Genomic DNA, 24,836 nt, shown 5'->3' with positions numbered 1-24,836 from the left:
TTCTTCAGGAAAAAGTAAAGAATTGTTACTCTTTTTTAAAATTTGTATTAAATAAAGTAATTGCTGAGCTAAAGAGGTCCTCGAGCAGATTTACTTGTTCACCACACAAACTATAAACAAGAGTTATAACTAAGCCCAATCAGCAGGACAGTGTTCCTTTGTCAAATATTTGCATCATTTACAATGGCCTTGAGAGGTCAAACTACTACAAATAGAAGAATGCTGCAAAAGCACACAGCTTGGGATGCCTGCCTCCATGCCTTTAAAATAGCTGCTTTGAAGATGGGAACCATGTCTGTGATCACTCGTAGTCAGACGCCGTCTTCAGAGTAACTTCTGTGGGGGATTTTTTGCAGACAAGTTGAAGTCATTAGCCCAGACCAGCCTAGATTGATTGCAGTATCTTGACAATCTGTCTACGTTTATAAACTAGACAGCAGATATTTTCTAAACTTTCTGTCCGAGAGTGACTGCAATCAATTCCAGTCAGACTGCAACTGTTTGGAGACAAGTTGCATCTCACCATGGGACCTCCTCAATCACCTCGAGGCTGAAAGTGTTGCACGTCTGAGCGACTAGCTAGTTGCTGCAACTAATTGCACTATTTTGAAATGAATTGCAACCACCACCTTTTCTTAGTCACAAGAAGGTTGCCATCCTGTTTCTACTCTAGTGTGACTGAAGTCGCTCATTTTTAGCATTTGTGTCATATATTGATGTCGTGATTGGTACTGTTTCTTTGTTTTTGTTCAAGCTGAGGACACAGTGGTCACCATCCCTTACAAGAGTCGTCACGTGCGTCTGATCCTGAAAGGCCCGGATCACTTGTGTAAGTCCTGGTAGGTCCAGGGTGCCCTTCCATCCAAAACAGCTGAGCATGATCTCTGTGTTTGGCAGTGCTCTTCCATTTGCCAAATACTACACACTGAACACGAGTTCACCGCATCGCTCTGACTTTTCTGCACAGCGTGTTATGTTTTCAGCATGCTCCGATGCAAAAACAGTGAAACAGACACGGTGGTGACATTTTCATAACAGAAAACAGAAGATCGTACTTGGCAGGCCTTGAAATGAATGTTTCACACTAATAGCAATCTATGATGGATCTTTTACTCTGATTTCCAAAAGATATTACATTTTGGCCTTTCTAATAAAGACTCGTTTTAAAAGTAGCCCAGAGCAGACTAACCAGAAGGGATACGTGTTTCTTCCCTTTGCTCTGGCGCTGACAAGACATAAGGCTTCCAGGGAAATTCACTGATGTCAAAGTCCTGGCATCAAATCCTCACCGGATCAAATGGATAACAAATGTTTCACCTCTGTGCCTGTCCTTTGCTCAGTGGCTAGTTTCCAGATCATCTTCTGAATGGACAGCTTTTTCGTTAGATATTTCCCCCCCCCTATCCATTTTGCCCTCCAGCACCTTGATTGTAACCATGTGTTGCCTGGTGGTCACCACTTGTTCCCATGTATCTCTGTTTTTTTTATTTTCTTTAAGCATCAACACTGAAGTTACACAAGATCCTGTATAGCCAGGATTAAAGTGAGGTCAGTGAGGGGAAAGCGTACTCTAATGCTGGCTACATTAGCCTCATCACAGTGACAGAGTGACCACAGCACCCAGTCTGAGCTCTTTGTGTGTTGCTGGGTCTGACTGAAGGGTCTGTGATCAACATTTTAATCACATCTTCATTTATTTTCCTTTTCATTCATTTTAAAGAACTTTACTCATAAAATATAAAAAAAATTTAAAAATTAAAAGAAAGATTTTGTGGCAGGCTGTGGCCATACCTGTTTGTCTTCTCTTTGCACATATCGAGACTTTAATTGTTTGTTTTTTTACCTTCAGACATGGAGAGTAAGACTCTACAGGGGGTAAGAGATGAACTGGTCTTGGATAGATCCGGGCAGTACTATATAGAGAACACCACCGTGGACTACCAGAAACTTTCAGATAAAGAAGTCCTGAGAATCACTGGCCCACTCGGAGCTGACTTCACAGTCAAAGTAAGCGCTGACATTAATGCACATCTCTTTTTCTTTCAGGCTACAGTAGCCAGTATTTTTCATCATCTTGTTAAAAATTTGAGAAATTTCCGAATTGTCCATCTGTTCTACTTCAAGCTTGACGGGTGTCTTGCCGGGGACCTGAGGAAGGACAGATCTCATATTTTCTCTAAATATTGTTTTGTATTACCAAGGTGAAACAGGGTGTGACATATTTGGCTGTCTTTGTGAGAACATTCATTGACATCAATGCATTCCTTACTGTTAAGTTTAACCAGCATATTTATACAAGCCCCAGCCTAAACTTTAGCTTCAAAACCCAAATTTTGACTCTCAAATAGTCCTTTGAACCTGCATGAAAAAACAAGGACCCGACACAAATTACTACTAATACAAAATGTCATCACCATCCCAGCCACACGCTTGCTTTAGTTGATTTATATTTGAAGAAGTCGTCAGAAGAAAGCTGCAAACCACAATTGCCCTGTTCTGCAATCAGTAAATCCATCCTTGTAGATGTCCTCTTTGAAAACTTGCCATGATTTTCTGCAGATGTGTTTTCTAGAACAGGCTCTGCATTGGTTTCTTTAATGCAAAATCGATCCAGTAAGCTCACTGCACTACTTGTTAAATGCCCAAAAAAAGAACAGTTATTTTTCTCCGGCACCAAAACTGAACTTTAATTCATCAAGTGGACAAAAGCACCGCTGAAATCTTGTGTTCACAGCAAAAACAAAACAAAACAAAAAAAAATTAGTGCAGGTTCAAAATAATTTTAGAAATTCTGGGGAGACAAACGGGTCACCTCTCTGACTCTCTTAACAGGAAGTTAAAACCAGCAGCGCCTCAGCAGACCTGCGTGCTTGCAAATCAATCACCCTCATTCCCTTTTTGGTGTCTTTGGTGCAGTTTGAGTCAAAACTGTTGTTTTTGTCATGCAATCTCCTGAAAGTGGTGCGGCCAGTTTTTATTTTTTTCGCATGAACTCCTGCTGAACATCTCACAGCAGCAAAGTTTAAAGCAGCTTTGATTTCACGTGTTTTAAAGATATTTGAGTATGACGGTTTTAAATGTGAAATTCAAACAATTCTTTTTGTGCGATTGCTCACTTTGAGCTACAGTATGTGTTTGAGCAGTGTGCCATGCATTCACACGGTAGCACAAACAGTCAGAGCCTCCGAGCTCCTCACCTCTCCTCTGCGGTGTAAGTGCCGCTTACTGAAACTTGTACTTGATTCACGGTAAGGTCTCAAACTTAATAACTCAAAAAAATCTGATTAGAAATGTGTTATTACATAACAGCGCATAAGCCTAGTTAATACAACGAGCAGTCTTCAAAGTGCCGTGCCACAGTGGCTGTGACATTTTTTTCTGCTTCAGACACACACATGTGAGCACAAATTCCCAGACTAGGGCAAGTGAGTGGGCATTAAAGGTTATACAGCCACAAGCCTGCGAAAACTTCCTCCCTCATAAACACAAGTCGGGATGGGACAATAACGAGGAACTAACGAGAACGAAATCTGAGAAGCTTTAAATGCATAATTTTCGAATCTGTCACGAGGCGGACAGCCAGCTCATATCACTCTGCTGGAAAAAGGTTTGGACAAATGGAAAATCACATTAAAAAGTTGCCAGACAGTCTTTCCACAGTAAACACATGAATGCGAACGAGTGGTCGTCAAGTCTGATTTATACGTGCTGCTGCTAAAATGTGTATTTGGGCTTTTTTTCAAAGCAAATGAAGTAAAGGGCTAAGAAAACATGCACAGACATGGACGTACTTATTCTATTATTGTGTTCTATTACTCTATTAAAATAAGGACTGTTCTAATTCTTATTCTATTAAAACAGCCTTTATTCTTTATTTTATTAAAGCAGAGCTCTAAGAAAATGTTTCCTCTGATCCAGCAGTTTATGAATTACTTTGTCTCTTGAGAGGAGTTCATTATAACATTTTAGCTAGTAGCTGTGCAGATATGTACACTTTAGGTTTCCAAGGGTCCAATTCTTTGAGCATGTTGCGTTTCTAGAGCCTTCTCCACATGGAGCCTTGTGTCCTGCAGAAACATGGGCAATATCACTAAACAACATGATTATAAACTGAAACATGGAACCTGAAAAGTAATCTGACTTAAAGCATAATTAAAGCAAAAATTAAAAATAAAATAAAATAACTCATTCAAAATTGTTAGACTATAATAACACAGGTCAGAGGTCAAGTTTCTAAAATATCTTGAGAATAATTCAAGAAAAAAGTCACTTAGGATGTTCATACATGCATCTGCTAGGAGCCTGAGGGGGGTGAGACACTGGTTAGTCCCATATTTTCTTTTTTTATTGCTTCCCTTGTTTGGTAATTCCAACACAATACATAAAGCAAAATTTCTACAGAACGATATCAGTTTCAGTGAGAAACGGCAGTTTGTTGTTTCAATAATTAAAGTGAATTAAAGTAAAGTAATGCAGGGTGAATCATTATTTTCCTGAGACCAAAGCTTCCAAAGGGAAGCTGTAAACATCTCTATTTCTCTTTCAAAGCTGGACTTTTCACCATACAGAGGGCCGTCTGTGTAATTTAGCTCACTACTGGAACCAGCTGCAGTCAGTGATTACAGGAACTACATTTTGTTTGGCACTTCCACATTCATTTTTAATCATTAAGGTCTTTTTTTAAATCAGGAAAGTGTTAAGAAAGGAAACCGGTTTGGACATCATAAGCTTCCAGTTTATGAATCACTAAAAACTAAGGCTAAATGAATAAATCAATTAATTAAAATTCTGTGGACGAAAAGTCAGTTTTAACAAATTGTTTGATTCTTTATAGATTAGCAGCCCTATTAGGTTGTCATGGCTACAACAAAGTTCAATTAACACCCCATGAAGCCCAGGATGAGTCTCTCTTTGCCTCTTAGTTTGATACACTATCTTTAAAAAAATCTGTCTAACGAGAAGGAAAGTGTGAGCTATAAACCAGAATAAATACTGCAGTCACCCTCTACACTGATAGTGATAACAAGAAATGCTGATTATATCTGAACAATGTTTCTGTAGGTGCAGTTTACCGGTGGTACAGACAGTGTGGTCCAGTACATCTACTACCAGCCCATCATCCACCGCTGGAGAGAGACCGACTTTTTCCCGTGCTCCGTCACATGTGGTGGAGGTAAGCAGCATTTTTAAAATCACAATAGCAGCCTGCAGCATTTTCACTCGACTGATAGCAGGTTTGGTTTAAAAACAGGATCCGTTTAATTCACAGATATTTATTAAAAGCCTAATATTAAATCGTTGCGCTACTAGAGCTCTCTTGATGATCTCTGATATTTGGTGGCCTGCAGGTTACCAGCTAACCTCAGCAGAGTGCTATGATCTACGGAGCGGACGGGTGGTTGTAGACCAGTATTGCCATTACTACCCGGAGAATGTCAAACCCAAACCCAAACTGCAGGAGTGCAACATGGAGCTGTGCCTGGACAGGTTGGAAAGCAGAAATTAAAGAGGATTAAACTGGACTTTTTGTGAAAGCAAATCCTAATTTACTGTTTCTGACTTTTTAGTGACGGCTACAAGGAAATTATGCCATATGACCAGTACCACCCCCTGCCTCGGTACATACCCGACTACCTAGTAACACACAGAGGCACACAATACAAATCCTGACATCTGCTAATAACCGTCAGTCACTTTATGATGTCACCTTTCATGATGTCAGATGGGAGAGCAGCCCCTGGACGGCCTGTTCCACCTCTTGCGGCGGGGGCATCCAGAGTCGCTCGGTATCGTGTGTGGAGGAGGACATGCAGGGGACCATCACTCCCACAGAGGAGTGGAAGTGTCTTTACTCTCCCAAAACAGCTATCCTGCAGCCCTGCAACACATTTGACTGTCCCACCTGGCTGGCACAGGAGTGGTCACCAGTATGTGAACATTTCTACTTTTGAAATTCTTCTGTCATGTAACTTCCTGTATGTGGTGTCTTTATGAGGCTTGTAAACATATGATGTGTTCCCAATGGGCAACATACAAAAACCCAGTGACACTGCAGCCAGTGTGATCCCTCTGAATAAATGTCCTTTCTGAACTATTACACATTGAAATGATCAAGGCACTGCATCTGTATCAACCTAACCCTCCTGGCCAGCTTAGTTATTTTGCTTTAATTCTTAGAGCTGCTGTTACATTAACCAATCCTACCATAAATGTCCTATATATCTTCCTCTTGGGAAATTTTCTACCTCACCAGTTGAATGGGCTCATATAGAAACGTAGCGAGCCAGATTTGTGGCCTCCTAAAAACCTGGGATGTTGTTTATCTAGCACATTCTCCCTCTGCCTTTAAAATGCTTGTTTTGGCAGAGGATAGACAAAGTTCGCTCCCGAGCAGAGAGCTGCTGGGATTTTGGAAGGACTCTTTCTGTACCTCCCTTGAGTCAAAGACTTTCTATCAAATATGAGAAAAGCCTATTACTAGGAATTAACACATGGAAAAATAGGCTGATGGGCTCGCTCTCTGTGACTGCATATCCTGTCATCCCCAGTGCACAGTGACTTGTGGTCAGGGACTGCGCTACAGGGTGGTGTTATGCATCGATCACCGTGGCCTGCACGCCGGAGGCTGCAACCCTACCACCAAACCGCACATCAAAGAGGAGTGTCTGGTGACTGTGCCCTGCTACAAGTCCAAAGGTGGGTGATTTTGCATGTTTTGTCATGTTTTAAATATAGAGTGGCGCTTATGTTCAGCCTCATTTTTGCATCATTTCTTGTAGATACACTACCAGTTGAGGCAAAACCTGTGTGGCATAAGCAGGCCATAGAGCTTGAGGAGGAAGTCACAGCAAGTGAGGAACCAACGTGAGTACCAGCACTCAACAACAAAAAGCTAAACTGTCTTTCTGAGTCTTAAAGCATTTGAGACCTTCATCACTAAGCCTCTTTGGACCAATCAGAGGTGCAAGTCCTGTTAAAACCATTGCAGGTGTTTGGGTCTTGCTGCACTTTACTATTCTGGAAAGATGCAACTGCTAAAGCTATACAAGCTAAAGTTTATCACCCGGAAAAAGAAGGGGAAAATCTACAGCATTAAATTACTCTTGGTCCTCAAGGTTAAAAAAGCAAAAAGTCAGATCCCAGTTACACAGTTTCAACAACCAGCAGCTTAGGACTATCCTGGAGGTGAAATTGAAGTAGACAGAGCACGGCACTGGCACGTAAAGGCCACAGTATCAAGGTTGTGTTCATGTCAGCAGCAATTTTCATCAACATGGAGTCCAACAGGAGCGTTTACTACAAATCCAATTTCAAAAAAATAGAGACTCTGCGTAAAATGTAAATAAAAACAGAATGCTTTGATTTGCAGATCTCATAAACTGTATTTTATTCACAGTACAAAACGCATTAAATATTTAAATGGAGAAAACCTACCATGTTATGCAAAAGATTTCCTCATTTTGAATTTGATGACAGCAATGCATCTGAAAAAAATATTCTGACATAGCAGACGGGTCTGGCCCGGATCTGGTGTCAAGCTGGCACTGCTGGCTGACTTCTGGCATGGTAAGTGGTATGTCCTCCAGATATGGGCCAGGTCTGGTGTAGATGGCCCTGTTTATGTGATGGCATGCCATATCTGGCCCGATTATGGTTTGGTTTATGTGGCCCAGGCCCAAAGAAAACAGGTCTTCCCTGGATCCGGCATCAAGCTGGCACTGGTGCCATGACTGGTGTCATGGCAGGGTGTATGCCAACCAGATGTGGGCCAGGTCTGGCAATGATGGCACTATTTATGTTCCTATTCTCCTATTTTAGTTAGAAGACCCAAATGCCATGTTGCAATACTATACTCCTATGGTAGCCAACGTTTGAAATGCAGGTTTGACAGGTTTGTGAGTGTACACTTTATCCAAAACCTGGTGAGGGTTTGCTCATATTTACCACTGGGTGGCTGTAGCTCAGGAGGTAGAACAGGTCACCTACTGATGGGAAGCTTAGTGGTTTGATCCCTGGCTCCTCCAATCTGCATGTCAAGAGTGTGAATTTGTATACATTCAGTTTAGAGTAGAAAAGCGCTATATAAGAATCAGAGTTTCGTCATGTTACTTTCACACTATTATACTATTGTGTATTACATAGGTTTACCAGAGGTAATCCACACATGGGCCAGCACATGACCACCAGTGTGTCTGCAACTGGCCTCGTGCTGGCCTATGTGTGGGCCACCTTTGGCAAACCAGATCTGGGCCACCAAAGGGCTGTCATTCTTTGCGGTATGTGGGCCATGTGTAAGCACATTGTGTGGGCCAGATCTGGGCCATACCAATTTTGCTGTGTGGGTTGGGACAGCTTTTGGAAATGAGCGCTGATAACAAGCCAGATGGTCCTGCTCCTCTTTAGTCTGGAAGAAACGGTGTCCATGTTTTCCAAGGAGAATTTCACATCCAGAGAAGATGTTGGCGCCTGTACATCAAGTTCATATATGGTTTCTTCCTTGTATGATGCAGCACGTTAACCTGCATTTATAGATGGCACAGTGAACTGTGTTCACACGCAGTGATCTCTGGAAGTGTTCCTGAGTCCATGCAGTGATATCTGTGATAGACTCAGGCCTTCTTTTAATGCTGTGCACACTGAGAGATAATCATTTTTTGGACTTGTCTGATGCGCACAGAGATTTCTCCAAATTCTCTGAATCTTTTGATGATAATATGCACTATAGATGATGAGCTATTCAAAGTCTTCACAATTTTACAATTATACCCAGTTATGTTACTGACCTGTTGCCAGTTATTTCATACTAGCTGCCTTGGTCTTAAATAAGCACTATTTGCTCCTTTAACCCTTGCTTTGAGCCAACTCCACTCTGATTGGTTTTCCAGTTTAAACAGAAAGTTTGAACAGTAGGCTTCTCTTATGGATTCCTAAATTAGGGACATCCCCTGTCTTGAGCAGTGTCATGGGGATTTTTTGCACACACGCTGACTGACGTCTTTATTTTGAACTTTATTTTGTTTAATATGATCACCCAAGGAAAAGCACAATAGGTCCACTTAAAGGTACATTTGAGGGTGATTGAAAGTGTGTCTTGTCACCTGCATGGAACTAATAAAACGTTGTATGAGGCTATTGAAGGGAAGAAGGGAAACTAAAGGTGAAGAGTCAAAACATCTTTCGGAAAGCCTTAAGAATGTACAGTCGCTGGCTACCAGCATTACCTCAGCAAGCTCTCACACGTTCCAGATGTTCTTGTCCCACACATCAGTTAGCTAATAATGGCCGCCTTCTGAAAATGCACAATATTTGGACTCTGCCCAGTGTCTTGCATGACTTGTATTAGCAACCATGTTAGCCAGTTTAAAACATCTGTAACTCTGAGTTATCTGTGGAGTGAGAGAAGTGCCAAAACATATGATTTTGCTCAGCTGCAAAAAAAAAAAAAAAAAAAGCATGTCTGTCCTCAAAAAGCACATAAATATCTGTGTATAATATGCCGTCATTCACAAGCCAACAACAATATCTGCCCACCATATGGGGCCAGGTTACAGATGTGAGAGGAAAGAGAATGAAATTCCTGTGCTAGACTTATTACACCTCTGTTGCCAGACGTTTTGCCTGCGCCGAAACCCACCGCTGCGCGGCTGCTTGAAAAATTAAACCCATATATGTTCTCCAATCAAGCCAAAACATTTTTTGAGTAAATAAAATATTTCCACTGATGGATATATAATTGATACGATTAACGTGGGGCTTTGGCGGATGTGACAAAAATGTGTTGTTTCCCTCCATGAATGAAATCGGGATCGTTTTTGAACTGACAGATGTACTTTAACGGCGCATGAAGATAAACATTTCTGTGGGTTCGCTCGTTGACTTTGTCGTTCCTGTTCCAAAGTCTAACTGCCGGTGATTCATTTGTTTGCCCGTAACACAATGAGTCCTTGAGCTCTTGTACAGAGCCAGCTTTGCCTTAATCATGAGCTCTTTATTGAGGCGTCTTATAAAACAGCAGGGTCCTCTTGTGTTGCGGTCAGACTGTTATACCAAGGAAGAATGCGGTACAGTGGTGAAGGCTGCCATGCAAAATATGCTTTGCTACCATTATGAGCTTATTAAGGAAAGATAAAGATAGTTTGTCAGGCTCACAGAACGCTGTTAGGAAGAAGTGCTTATACTTGCAGATTATGTACTTTACCGATTTAAACCGTTTTGTTTTCACCTCAGAAGATTTGTAGTACTCACTTAGGTAGTTCATTCGTTTCTTTTCATTGCTAAGTGATTGCAGAGGAATTTGACTGCATGTTCTTCCTTCTGATTGGCTCCCTGTCATAAGCAGAAGGTTTTAACAGCAGGTGGGCGTGGCTTCTGTTCTCCCACACAGATCCTATTGAAGAGATCCCTTCTCTCTGACATTGTAAATGGTACATTTTTCTACATCCTATCATTCCTATCTAACTTTCCTATTCCACTGAATGCATCTGAGAGCCTGGGATTCGGGATCTTGCCCAAGGCTACTTAGGCATATAGACTGGATATTGGAACAGCCAGGGATCGAACCACCAAGAATAAAAGCGACTTAAGAGCAGTCATCAGTGTGATTCTACTGTAGAAACTTCAGCACGCAGCAATGGAGGCTCCAATGCTGCAAGCCTGACTTCTAATCAACGCCATTATCACCTGCTGAAGCTCAGGCTCTGGCTGCCGAGCTGGGGTCAGCATACACCCACTCTATGTTGTTCTGCAGCTTTGTGTTAGCATGCTGTCTGCGCAGATGTCTGCAAAGACCCGATGTTTTGTTAGCAGTATGATGTGGTCGTTTCTATACTGGACGCAGTTGACACTTCAGCACTGCAAGCATGTCCTTTTTTGCAATAAAAATAAACGTAATTTCCATATTTCCACTCCTTAAAAATTGTAGGCCATTCCACCATTTTCCACATAAACTGAAATCAGCTGATCGGCAAGTTTAATGTGTTTTTCTTTCTGTCTGTCTGCCCGTCGTGCAGATAATTGAAGTAACAGTAACCTGATTACTGAAGTAATTACAGTGGCATGGTATATTACTCAGTTTAACGTCCAGCACTCGCACTGAAATAAAGTCATGCACTCGCTTTGTGTCTTCTTGTGTTCAGGTTTAGCAAACGGAAGTCATTAATCTAGGGGGGAAATGTAGCTATTTTATAAGACTAATAGCTTTGCCACTACCTATCTGCTACATGAAAAACTGCATCTTGATTCAGACACACACACACACACACACACACACACACACACACATCTGCTCATGACTGTGCAGAGCTGATGGTTCTGATGGATGTAGTAGTTTTGTTTTTTTACTTTCACATGTCTCAAATGACCATCCTTATCAGCTACTCATTCGATCAATGACAGCTGTGATTTAGAAACACAGTTCAACCTGTGCCTCTGGTCTTAAAAATTTTCGCATGTACTCAACACCTCCAATATGACATATGTGCAAGTCCTTTAAAGTCTGCCTGCCAAAAAGGAACCAGAAGTGTTGAGCTCAGACCTAAACAGGACAGCTGCTCTGTGTTGTAAACATCAGGCTACTGTCCAAAAGCTACAGTCCACACTGTAAGTATTTGGACAGCTGGACATATGTTTTGTTGTTAAGGCTCTGCGCTCCAAATGATTGATACCGTGCGAAAGGGCCAAGACTCAGTTTTAATTTGAGTATTTTCCTATCAATGGTAAAGAAACTTGTGGTGAAAAATACCCATAAATTATCTGATATATATTATTTTATTTCCTTTGGTTGAGGCACTGCAAAGGGTAAAAGTGAGAGGCTGTCCCCTCAGACGGACACTCTCTGCTGTCAGCTTAGCGGTGCATCTGTCACAGAACTGAGCACTTGTTTACTGGTAATATAAGATGTTAATAGGAAGGCCTCGTTATTTGCTCTCAGGTGCACATTGTGGGACAAATGCTGTCTTTGTATGTCCATATATCAATAAGTGAGTATCCATAGTTTTCACAAGGACATAATGAGCACAAGAACCACTTTGAATGATCTCCTAATCACTTGACATAATCTCACTGAGTCATATAGAGCTTCTGTTCAAGCATTTCTGTGTGCATTTCCAACAAAGTTATAGAATCAGTTCAATCTGAAGAGGGCTTTCTGTATCACACTTTCTGATCTTTTACCCTCTCTGATTTCTGTTGAAGGAGTGATAGTTCAGTCTCTGGGCCTTTCAGTTTTTCTTCCTCTCATCCATTTTTTAAGATGAGGAAGGATGCACATGAAAGCTGTTTATCCAAGAATAGCTGATCGTAATGTTTCACAGCTGTGCAATTAATCACGCTGCACTGACTGTATTTCATAAATGCTTAATGAGTTTAAGAACCCAGCCACTAATGAATACAATCTGTATACAGAGAAAACTAAAAAAGACAAAAAAAAAAACCAACTGTGATTCGCTATCAAACAGTCCAGGTTTGGTTTGGAAACAGTCCTTATCAAATCCAACTCACAACCCAAGTCACATTTTCATACTTTTCTACTTGAGTCATCTGTTGCTTGCTCTCCTCTCCAGCTTTATCCCCGGTCCCTGGCAGCCCTGCAGCAGGACATGTGGTGCTGGGACCCAGCATCGGACGGTCAAGTGCCAAGTGCTGCTGTCTTTCTCCCAGACAATCGTGGACGTGCCAGATGATGAATGCGAGGGGGTCAAACCTGCTACTAGCCAGCCTTGCTACAGCAGTCCCTGCTCTGTAGATTTGGGTGAAGCAGGAGAAAGTGAAGAGGTGGAAGAGGAGGAGGAAGAGGAGGAGAAGGGCAGGACACTGCAAAGAGAGGAACTGCACGACTGGGAGTACGAGGGCTTTACTGAGTGCTCAGAGAGTTGTGGGGGAGGTATGATCTTTATTGATCTCTCTGACATGGGAAAGTAAAGAGAGAGAAGTTGAAAGAGTAGATTTGGGGAGCTGAAAAGTTAACTCGTGTCTGCAGCTATGCTGACACCCTCCCAGTGACAATAAAAATATGCTGACGCTTAGCGGGTGTAACATTTACCACATCTCCAGTCCTAGGTCAGCATGTTAGCATGCAATCACTGTTTTCTGCAATCCTTCGAATGCTGTTTCCCTTTAAAACCAAAAATATTAGCCTTATCGTGGCCCTAGAAGAAAAACTCAGGAGATCTCACAAGTCAGCTCTGCATCCTGTGGGGGACCATGTGCAAATTTCATAGCAATCCATCTCAAAACATTTTCTAATATGCTTCCCAAAAATATGTAAAATTTACTTCCAACTGAATCAGGGACAAATATGCTCACATTTAATTTTTTTTCTTCTACTTTTGGCTGATATCGCTGTAGAAATACGCCTACGCATTTTGGCACAGAGTCTTCATCAGGTACAAAAGTTCAAATGCTCTGAAGACTGCGTGCTGAATCGTGTAAGTTTATTTCTGCTGTGACGCGAGACCTACTGAAAAGTTTATTGCGAGTATTTCTGTCCTTTATCGGTGTTTGAGATGTGCTGCGTTTTTGCATCTCTTTAAATATAGTTATTGGATTTTCAGTTTAGCTCTCTACTCAAGCTTTCACTGTTTACGCACATCCTTTTATTTTCACTCTGGTGGATCCAGAGACAGTGCCAACCCTGGAGCTGTGCACCTGTGGTGGCTCCAACGAGCAGAGCAGATTCGTAAATTATGCTGCAAGTAAATACATCAGCAGCAGACAAGTGCTGTTATGTAGTTTGATTTGACAGTAAGTCTTGAAGACAAAGTCAACTCCGTGAGTGCCACTAAGTACATCCCAGCTGATTCATTAAAGCAAATGTGATGTGCTCCAGCCTTAAACCAATGTCACTGGATGTCTGACGCCAGTAAATGCCTTGAGCAGATGCAAGTCATATCATATTAAATGATAGCGGATGGCATAGAGGTCATACGTCGCCAGTGCTCAAGGCACTGGGAAAATGCTTTGCCAGACAGAGACCGCTTTCTTAAATATCCTGCCAACATGCATTGAGGCCCACTTTAATCTTCCTACCTACACATCCAAGCATGCGTGCCTGCCTCATGTGCGTTTGCCTTAATCTCTGCGTGTGTGCGTTTGTAACTTAATTTCTGCACACGGGTGTGGGCTTTTGTCAGTGTCTGTGTATGCGCTCATCCAAACTCAACAAACTCCCATTCGGGGATGATTACACTCCGGTATCAGATGTCCGATGCACACCCTGAGGGCTGTGCTCCTGTGGACCATCACACTGCTATGGCGTTTGAAGTTCCTGCTTCGCTGTTGTTGTCCCCAACATTAGAAGCAGACTCAGGGAGTTATGTTACATTACTTTTAATATGACTTTGCATGAAAACTCTGAGAGTGCATCCACAAGTTGAGGCAACCAAAGTGTTTTAATGTATTTTGGACCCTAAAATCTTCCTTTTTAATTACAGTGTCTGCAAGAAAGCAAGCATGACATTGCTGTATTCTCTAACCGCAGGTGTGCAGGAGGCTGTGGTTATCTGCCTGAACAAGCAGACCAGAGAAGCAGCAGACCAAAGCCTGTGTGTGAGCTCTCGGCGACCCCCACGACTCCTCCAGGACTGCAAAACTCAGCCCTGCCCACCCAGGTACAATAAAAACCCCTAACTCAGACCTCATTATCGTCATCATTATTATTTAAACATGTTTCAAATGGTTTGTGCATGAAAATTAAAAAGGATTTGATTAATGGATGTAGTAAAAATAGGGAGGAAATGCATTTTTGGGGGATGAAAAAAAAAGTTTGGCTACATTTAAGAGAAAAATATTAATTAAAGTCAGGACAAAAATATGGCTGTGCTTTCTCTTAGCTTGCCAAGAGTGTATCCATCCAAAAATGTGCAATATTCAGTACAGAAGTGGAACGCTGATGTACCACTTTTTCGGAGCCTAGATAAATTCTTAGCTGAATCAGTTAAGTTTGACGGTTCGTTGGTAGAGAAAAATTCAAAAGCTTCTAATCCGCTGTGTTATGCCTCTCGGTTCAAACCAACTGGGGCAATTAAATCTCTGTTAAGGCTGCTCGAGTCCAAGAGATACTAAAGCAGAACGACAGAGATGGATGGTTGTATCTCTGCAAGCAGCAAATTAAACCTTGTGGAATCTGACAGTGATTAGCTTTACCTGCGAGGTTCAGTTGTCCTTGGAAAGGGAAATCTAGGAGGCTTCAGCTGTTTTTCTAAGTGATTTCTTTTGGCAAGCTTTTTTTACAACTAAGAATGGCCTTCAGTGATTGCATGTCATATTGACAAATTTGCCACATTACCAGAGGGGTTAACAATGTAGGGTTTATCCTGAGGGGATGCTATTGAAAAGCCTGTGGGTGGGTAAGTAATGTTATGCAGTCAAGCATGACTTAAGTTAATACATGTAATGGCAGTCTTCCCGTTTCCCTCTCCAGGTCAAAATGTAGGTCCAGAGAAAAAAAGGGAACCATTGAAGTAACTGTGATCATCCTCTGGGGAGCGTTAAGTGCTTGCTACATTTCAAGTTCAAATTATTTTTGATATTAGAGGTTCAAGCTGTGCTGTTAATGTTTAAGTCAAAATGTAGCTTTTTTTTTTTTTTGTTCAATTCAACATACGAGCAGTTTATAAACACTGTTAGAATTTCACATTTCAAATTGCAAATCATAAGTATTTTTTTTGTGAACCTACCAGATTGATGCACATCCAGATTAAACACCTAAAAGGTCAAACAGCAAAACTGCATGTTGTTTAACATGAGCAAACTGTGGCTAAATGGTGAGTGGATTTTGTGGTTGGCCACACGTTTCAGGTTAACACCGTGCACATTGTCAGTGTTCTACCCCTCACACTCTTGTCAGAAAACCCAGAGGCTTGCAGCCTGCCTTTGCCTGTTTTTCCAGGCTTTGAGTCTTGTTTTTAGGCACAACAAATGCAGTATTGGGCTTGTTTCCTTTGGCCCTTTTCTCCCTCCCTGAGGCCTCCTCACCATCCCATATTAAGCTACACTCTTTGGATAGTGTTCCCCCTGAAAGGAAAACAGCCATAGGATTTAGCTTTGAGTATAGCAGCGGCCCATGAGCAAGCTTCATTCCCAATTCTTCTCAGAGCCTTAAATAAATATGAGTAGTTTTGAAATATCACCCAATCTGTCGAGCAGAAAATGAAATTGCTGCCATCTCATTTCAAGCCAAAACTTTAAAGGCATGGCAACCACTTGGACACTGGCCACAATTTGGAATAAACCTGCCAAAGTAACTTTGATGCTGGATTAAACCCAGTTTAAAATTTTGTTGGGCAGCAACATGAATATTAATTCCAGTAGTTCATTGGAAAAATACAAATAAAAAGTAATGCAATAGGGATTTCTTGAATATCGTGAAGCTCGGTGTGGGATTTTATGTTTCTTGCCTTTTTCACTTGTATTCACCTTCATGATTTTACATATTCATAAGACTGCAAAGGTGTTCTCTCACTGGATCAAGAGATATATAGTACAGTACTATTTACAGTGCTATGAAGTATATGTGTGCAATGTACTGTCGATTTGCCATAATGAGCATAATAAACATTGTTCTAACAGGTGGGAAACTGGAGAGTGGAGCTCCTGCTCAGCTACATGTGGGGTAGGTCTGATGATTCGCACTGTGGTGTGCACACACCGGCCCTCTCGTGACAGCAATCACACTTTAGTTTTGAGGGATGAAGACTGTCAGAACCCCAAGCCCAGTCCTCTCCAAGCCTGCAACCGCTTTGACTGCCCTCCTATGTGGGACACGCATGACTGGGGACAGGTAAAGGACATCATCTATAAACTTTACCACTGCAAGTGTTTGACGATTGGGAATCAAGCGCAGGTGACTGATTTAATCTCTGCGTGTTTTTGCACCCAGTGCTCCCAAAGTTGCGGTGGTGGGGTTCAGAGGAGGCAGGTACTATGCAAGCAACGGTTGGCTGATGGCAGCATTTTGGAGCTACCTGACACGTTTTGCCCTACTAAGAGTCCTACAAGCCAGCAGCCCTGTGGTGAGCAGGAATGCCCACCTGAGTGGGTCACAACTAGCTGGTCCCAGGTAGCCTACCTTTCAGCCAGAGGCCATTCTGCCGTATTGCTGTTGTTCAAATGGACGTGTTAAAAACTGGTACTTTGCAGGTTTTGTTTATTTTAATACATTTCTCTTGTTTTTCCAGTGTTCAGTGACATGTGGAAATGGTATTCAGACCCTCCAAGCTGTTTGCAGGAAGAAAGAGGTGAATGGAAGGTATTTGACAGCAGACCCTAAGAACTGTTCCCTGCTGGCTCGTCTCAACAGAATCCGAACATGCTTCTTCAAGCCCTGTGAAAGTAAGATACTCTTTATTTGGCTGTATTTATGTAAGTTATACTGCTAAGAACCAAAAGAAAAGGGAGTTAGCTCCCTTTTCTTTTGGTTCCTTAAATGCAAAGTTTTGTATATCCCAAAGTACAGATATTTGAGCCAACAATCAAGCCATTAACCTGTCCTCTTATTTACAGACTCTGTCAAGCCTGATGCCACCATACTGGCTCAGAGAAAAGTTTATATCCAGTGGCGGAAAGGGAAAAAAGTTCACCTGGGCATTGGTGGTTATGCGTACATCCTGCCTTGGACAACTGTGGTCCTTCGCTGCCCAACCCGCCACTTCCGTAAGGGCCAAATCCACTGGTTGAAGGAAGGGAAGCCCCTGGTCAACCTACCACACCTCTCCATAACGTCACTAGGATATGTGAAGATCCATCAGGTTCGTGCATCTGATGCTGGGATATATACATGTGTCGCAGGTGAGGCACAAGAACATTTAGTCTTACAGATCATTGGCAGCAAGCAAAAACTGTCTGTAGCAGAGTCAATGCTCAGACGACAAAAGGTTGGGCGACCGGATGCAATCTCAGCTCAAGAAAGATTTCAGGAGCTTCACATCTCCCTCAACCGATATGATACAATTATTGAACGTTTGCTTAATCATAAAGAATCCATTCGAGATGAAAAATACATTGCTGACAAATCACCTGCGAGTGAAAAGAACAGTTCTACCCTGGAGGATGAAGGGTCAGAAATTTACATCCCAGAGGTCCTCGTTGCCGACACACGCAGGCTAGAGGAGATCATGAAAAACTTTGCCGAAGACCTTGGAGGACTACGGGAGGAACAACTTATCGCACAACTGCTTAGTGAGCTCACTGTGGCACAGGGTGAAACCAATGAGTCGACTCTTCACCCTCCAGAAAGTGCTGAATCTTCCACGCAAGAGCCACTCCATTATAAACCAAACATTAAAGCTCACACAGCCAGACCAAGAAACCCGCTGATAATCCAACGTTCGAAAAAGATTGGAGAGGGGCCACAATCTGAAATGATAGTTTATGTGGGAATGCCAGTTTTCCTGCAGAAACCAGTTGTTAGTTTAGTGTTGAAGTGTGAAGCAGTAGGAAATCCTGACCCATCTGTGACATGGACAAAGAATGGGAAAGAGTTGCGCCACAGTAGCAGGTAAGAACTAACCTTGAAGTAAGGACTTTTTGTGAAAATGACATAGCTGCCTGTGGCTTTTTCATCTTTATATCAAAAGACCTGGATGACTGAGAAGCTTCACAGATAGCTTGTCTTTGTGTTGGCAGAGTAGGCCTGTTGCCTACAGGATCACTGAGGATCCAGTACCCAAGCAAAGGGGATGAGGGTTTGTACACCTGCACTGCCAGAAACCGTTTTGGACGGACATCTCTTTCATCTTCGGTGCAAATTACTGGTAAGGTTTATAGATCCGTAAGTTTCAATGGTTTATACAGAAGTTCCACCTTCTTGTGGTTCAAGCTTCTGCCTTGAGATGCTTTGAAAGTGGCCTTGAAGCGAGTAGAAGGCAGCTAAGGTTCTCAGTCACACAGGCTTAGAGACTGGTCATCAGATATCCGACAACCATCAGTTGCCTGGAAAAAATATGACTTCTCTGACCGATTGCTAGGTGATGTTGAGTGAAATTCAAAGCAGGCACTGGACCAAAAACATCTTTGGGATTTCTTTGATCGCAGATTGTCACGATTGCCCATAGTTTGCATTAAACATGCTGAAAACCAGCAAACTACTCTCCAAGCAGTAGTGAAACTGTGAAAAGTGTGATGCACACAAGACATGTAGAACATTCAAAGTGAACATTGGGCCTTCCCATTAAAACCAACACATTTAAGGTGAACGGTCTCCATTTCCGGTCTATATCGTTCTTTTCACACATTGACTACTGCTTGGAGAGTAGCTTGCTAGTGCTTGCCAACAGGTCCGCATCTTCCATGCAAAATATGGGCGACTGTGGCAACCTCTTTGCAACCTAAGCTATCGCAGCTCCGTATACCATTTTGCGACCAATTTTCTGCTAGTGACTGCATTGGCGTAACTTTGTGCTGAACATTGGAGGGGGGGGGGGGGGGCAAGATCTCTGTCTAAATAAATAAATAACTCTAGGTAAATTCCCAGATGATTAAACATGCAACTATTTTGCTGGTAATACTTGAAATGAGTAAAGAAAATCAATAGCCTATTTATGCAAGATAATTCAGAATTTTATTGGGGGGGTTATATTGGTTGCGTCTGATTATTGGGGGGGTCATAACCCCCCTAACCCCCCTGGAAATTACGCCCCTGCGTGACTGCCAGCAACCTCCAGCAAACACTTGCCAAGTGGTCACAGAATACAACCAGCAGTTACTGTGGACCACTCTCTAGGTTCTGTGTGAATCAGCCTTCAGTAGTTGATTTCACAGCGACCCATGGTTGCCAGATTGGTGCTAAAAGGTCTTTAGGCCTGAGCAGAAAAACAAACAGAGATTAAACTGAGGGGCTGCAGCAATGGACAAGATAAGCAAAGCTTGTTTTGAAATGTGAATCATGCTGTTACTCTATTACACTCCAAGAATTAGAAATAGGAAGTTGTTAGTAAAGAAAGTTGGTTGAGGTTAAACATTTTGCAGAATTACCCTTTGTGTTTTCTTGCTAAAAGCTAGATAAAAAATGCCAGATGTAAATCTTTGTGTAATGTAGGTGGAGCCAGAAGACTTTTAGCTGCAAACTGCAATGAGGTTTGAGAGATATTTTGCAGTATATAGATACTAAAAACATCACTATGACTTTTGAGAAAAGTATGTTAGAAATACTTAAAATTGATAAAGTTTGTATAGACCCAATGTCGAGTTGAGTTTGTCCTAATACCGCTTTGCATAGTCCAGTTTACAGTAATTTATGTTGTTCTTTGTGGTTTAGGCTTCGAGGTTCTGGGAAAGCATGCGTTCATCCAGCATAGAAACACACAAACTCAAGAGTAACCGCAGACACAGATATTCAGTAAGCTCTTACTTATCCCAGTGGCTCATGTGGCTGAGTCATTGACAGAGGAATGTCCGGGGCATCACACAGAGCTCCGGTCACCTCTGAGCTACGCTGTCCTTCATCTCTTCGGCATGATCAGCCACATTCTCATCAAAGCGCCGCCACTGTGCGTTTCCTGATCCTATAGTACGCTTCCTCTCCATACGGCAACAATTAGAGGTTCCAGGCAATGTTTCAAAGAAGATTAACTTAACATACCCTATTCAGCTAATCTAAATAGAAAGGATAAGGAGTCTTTAAAGGGCTGAAAAATGCCCTGACTGTATTTTGTTATATTTGAATTCAGATTCAGTTAAAAGCAATGTAATGACTATACTCTTGGGCATTTTAAGGTCAGAGTATTTGAAGAAAAGGAAATGCAATCCAAAATACATTGAATGACTTTCAAATATTTTGGGAAGACTGTTTTGTCATGAAACTGTGTGGTAATGTTTTTCTTTAAATCCTGGTGCATCAACTGATGAGGTTGGTGAACACACCATTCTCATTTTATTTTATATTTTATGTTATTTTCAGGTGGCAAAGGAAGAATCTGTGTCCAAGGCAACCGTGTGGGAGCAAATGGGCCGGCTTGTTCTGAGAGGAGGAATGGCAGTCGGTCGGCTGAGCTGTGCCAAGGACAAGCCTGCCTCTTCAGGTATGCTGCTGCTCTACATGTGTGTGCTATTAGTGATGTTTAACACTGAGTTTAATATTTACAGTAAGAACAGAAATCCTCCGTTTACTCACTGCATATGTTGAGTATCTGAGAAAGATTTTTTGGCCAAACTGAAAAAACCTGAAACATCTAATATGTACTTGACTTTTCCTCTTGTTTTATTAGGTGGCGAGCGGATGCTTGGTCCCCATGCTCAGCCACTTGCGGTGGTGGAGCCCAGACTAGAATTGTGCGCTGCATGAAGGGTCCCGAGGGCAGGTCAGAAGAGGTAGAGAGTCCGAATTGCCTTGGAGCAGGGAGGAAACCCTCTGATGCAAGGCCGTGCAACCTCCTTCCCTGTGCAAGATGGGCCACAACCTCCTGGGGGCTGGTGAGCCAAGATATTATTGTGCACAAGCTTGTTTTCACAAGGTTTTATCATAAAAACACAGTTTAGACTCAAAACCTTCCCCAAGCAAGAAAATATTTTTGTAATGATAGCTTGGAAATCTGATGAATTCTCCTCTTCCAGTGTCATGGCAGGTGTGTGGGTCCCAGTTTGGCCACACAGCACCGCCATGTCTACTGCCAAGACCTCAATGGTACCAGAGTCCCCCACAGGATGTGCACTGGGCTCTACAGGTAAAGATGGGAATAAGATTAAGAATGTTTAATACTGTTGGTGATATGTGCTATCGATATACATTTAAAAAATCCAGTTATGGTTCATATTACAAAGGAAAAAAAGGCTATTCAGCACAATACTATTTCAGGTATGTTCATATTTTAGGCCAAGCTCTTTGACTAATTGCACTGCTGAGGCTTGTGCACTTCAGTGGCTCGTGGGGCCTTGGACACAGTGCACCGCCACGTGCGGACGGCATGGTTTCCAATCACGCCAGGTGACCTGCGTCCACCTTCGGACCGGCAAGGCCTTCCGAGACCGTCACTGCACGTGGAGGCCTCGGCCTGCCAGCTGGCAGCGATGTAACATTTTATCCTGCGGCAGAGGTGAGAAAAAGTTACAGTAATGTCAAGTGTGAGTCGTAAATAAATGTACAACATATTGTGGGTTTGCGAATTTTATTTTAGTTTCTATTGCTTAAAAATGTTTGGGTTATGTTTTTTTAATTGCAGCTTTATGATTTTCTTCTTTTGAGGGGAAGAAATTCTAGAAGGCAGAAATTTAGGAAGTTCAGAATAGATTTTACAATGAGAAGTGCAACTGAAATGCTCCGTGAGCCTGCTTGCAAAAACAGAACACCATACAGTGCCTTCATAGGCAATCACTGAATCCTCTTATTGCATGTTTTTGATCACATTGACATCTTTGCCTTATTAAAGATTCACACCAATGACGCCTGATGGGTCAAACTTTGTTTTCTAGCAACACAAAATTGTTGCAGTGGTTTTAGTTAAATGCAGTTGCTAATACTCTACCTTCATTTCAACTAAAAAACAAAACAAAAGATGAAAAGACAATCTAGTTGTGTTTGCACTTGAGCCCAGCGCATAATAAACATAGCTGTGGTTTCATATGATAAGACTTGGCAGTATCCGTCTCTAACTTGTCTGTTGGCACCCCATTACAAAACTGGTGAAGGAAACTTTGCCCGCGGTGCTTAAAGCGCTGAAAAATTGCCTTAAAAAAACCAACAAAAGCCTCTGCTGTGTCAGGTATTTCCAGAAACAATGTGCCGGTTAATTCGAAAAAGCCACAGACCACAGTGAGAGAAAAATTGCCAAATGTTTACGAATTAGAGCACTGGACCTAAAATTTCCAACAATATATCCATAGCTAAGCACTACAGCCCACAGCCACGACTGTGCATAGTAAAACGTATCCTCTGTATATTCCAGCAGGAGAGTGCCGGGACAGTACGAGGTACTGTGAGAAGGTGCGGCAGCTGGAGCTCTGCCTGCTCCCACAGTTTAAGAGCCGCTGCTGTTTCTCCTGCCGAAACACCTGAAACGGAGAAGTGAGAACGTTGGTGAAAAATCTGGAAAGGTCAGGGAAGGTGTCACGGAAGTCAAGGAACCTCTATGCCTATCCCAACACCCTCCAATGTCTTCAACGATCGCTCCTGGATTCCCGAGTGCGGAGGAATGTTTGCTTGTCATACCCAAAAGTGACTAAAATCGACTTTTAAGATAGCATACCTGGGTTTGAATTCAAAATTATTGCTACGAGAGGAAACCACATCTGTTAATGAAGGCTTTGGTTTTACTTCTTTATTTTAATTTAAATCTGAAATTCGTGCAAACAGCTTTTGTGTCCCAAACAGTAGATTTATTTCCAGTGTGAGCAGTAGGAACTCTGCGGTTTCATAAAGGGGAACTAAAGCCTTAAAAGCCGTGATTACGGTCATGTCCACATTAACAAAATCTGAGCAACGTAATCTTCAGTTTCAGGTTCCTGAGCAAACGGAAGATCACTATCATGTTCCTCTGAAACACAATCACTCCACGCCAAATTAAGTTTATATGATTGCATTCAACTTTACAAAGTAATGCGATGTTAATAATCGGCCTTAATAGATGACTGACTTCATACCAAGGAATTCTGGGTAAACGCCAAGCTTGTGATAACCACTGGATAGCTCTGTGTTTGTCTTTATTGCTAGGATTTTGATGCTAAGTGAGCTTTTATGAACGTAGCAATGGGTTAAAAAAGGGGTGGAAAACTGAAAACCAGCATGATGCTGCTTAAGTGAGAACGATGACAAAATAAAGCCTAGTATTAAATAACTGGGACACATTTAGTACCAGCCACACCTGGAAAAAAGTATTCATAAACATAAAACAATAATTTTAGGCAAAATGCAACAAAAATGCATAAAATCAAAGGTTTATTTATTCAAATAATTAATCAGTAAGGGAAATGTGGTCGGTATAAACTGAATGTATACCATATATCAAGTAACTTGAATTTGACCAGATTACATTAATCCTTTTACATGTACTTATGTTACAAAATTACATGGAAAGTTTACATTTAATCAAATTAATTAAAGCCAACATTTTGGGCATGAATAGATTTAGCACATGTTGACCATAATAACTGGTCTTTCAAAGCAGCAAGGGAGTCAGATTGCAGTTTTTAGAGGGTAAGACTCAATAAGGATTTTTTTTTTTTTTTGCATGGGTTGCACTATAGGAGGTGTACGACTGAAGCAAATAATGTTTTGGGAAAAAAAAGATTTTGCACTCAGAACTCATCCAAGTCTTTGTTAAAAACATGGCTTGCAGAGTTAATTTCTTTCTTTTTTTTAAATGTAGTTTGTAAAGTTGCATTGTTTCAGTATTTTTGTTTTGTGATATTTCTTGAAAAGATATTTGCCAAACGTGTCCCTTTAACCACTCTGTGAAGTTACACACGCTCACACGCAGATCTGATAAAGTTCATCCAGTCCGCCATGTGTCATAGTGTCATATTTACATGTCTGTGAACGTACGATGGGAAGCTTTGCAGTGATCATTACTAATGTGCCGTGTGGACGGTTTGGACTTGGTCACTGCGTCCTGGGTTCCACAGAGCTTCACTGTCATCAGGTGCAACCCAGCTTTAGCTGAAGACTACTTGGCTCTACGCTGAGGTGTGGTTATGTGATATCACAAGAGGAAAATATTGTATCACATGTCATTTCTTAAGTTATGTAGATATTTGTCATTTAAACTATTTATTTCCATGTGTGTCCCTGAGCAAAGTTTCTGTAAATATTACAGGGGTGGGTCTCTCCTTGCGGCTGATGGTAGTTGATGTGCATGCGATGGGGACCCCCTGCTGGTGACTTGATGTGTTGCTCCCTATCGTTAAATAAA

At 41.9% G+C, this 24,836-nt stretch overlaps 1 protein-coding gene across 1 annotated transcript; it reads left to right on the top strand.

Annotated features, from left to right (window-relative positions):
- Positions 1 to 24,836, top strand: LOC134619373 (ADAMTS-like protein 1). The gene is made up of 21 exons (XM_063465186.1): positions 1 to 14; positions 755 to 839; positions 1,850 to 2,007; positions 5,062 to 5,173; positions 5,349 to 5,487; positions 5,568 to 5,618; positions 5,723 to 5,927; positions 6,549 to 6,696; positions 6,780 to 6,864; positions 12,561 to 12,880; positions 14,477 to 14,606; positions 16,567 to 16,777; positions 16,877 to 17,056; positions 17,175 to 17,328; positions 17,500 to 18,493; positions 18,622 to 18,749; positions 20,894 to 21,014; positions 21,201 to 21,405; positions 21,547 to 21,656; positions 21,805 to 22,025; positions 22,875 to 24,836. The coding sequence occupies exons 3-21, from the start codon at positions 1,852 to 1,854 to the stop codon at positions 22,982 to 22,984; spliced, it is 3,780 nt and encodes a 1,259-aa protein (XP_063321256.1). The 5' UTR covers positions 1 to 14; positions 755 to 839; positions 1,850 to 1,851; the 3' UTR covers positions 22,985 to 24,836.

Source organism: Pelmatolapia mariae, linkage group LG3_W (assembly GCF_036321145.2).
Source record: "Pelmatolapia mariae isolate MD_Pm_ZW linkage group LG3_W, Pm_UMD_F_2, whole genome shotgun sequence".
Lineage (NCBI taxonomy): Eukaryota > Metazoa > Chordata > Actinopteri > Cichliformes > Cichlidae > Pelmatolapia > Pelmatolapia mariae.
This window is presented reverse-complemented; position numbering and strand designations above follow the sequence as displayed.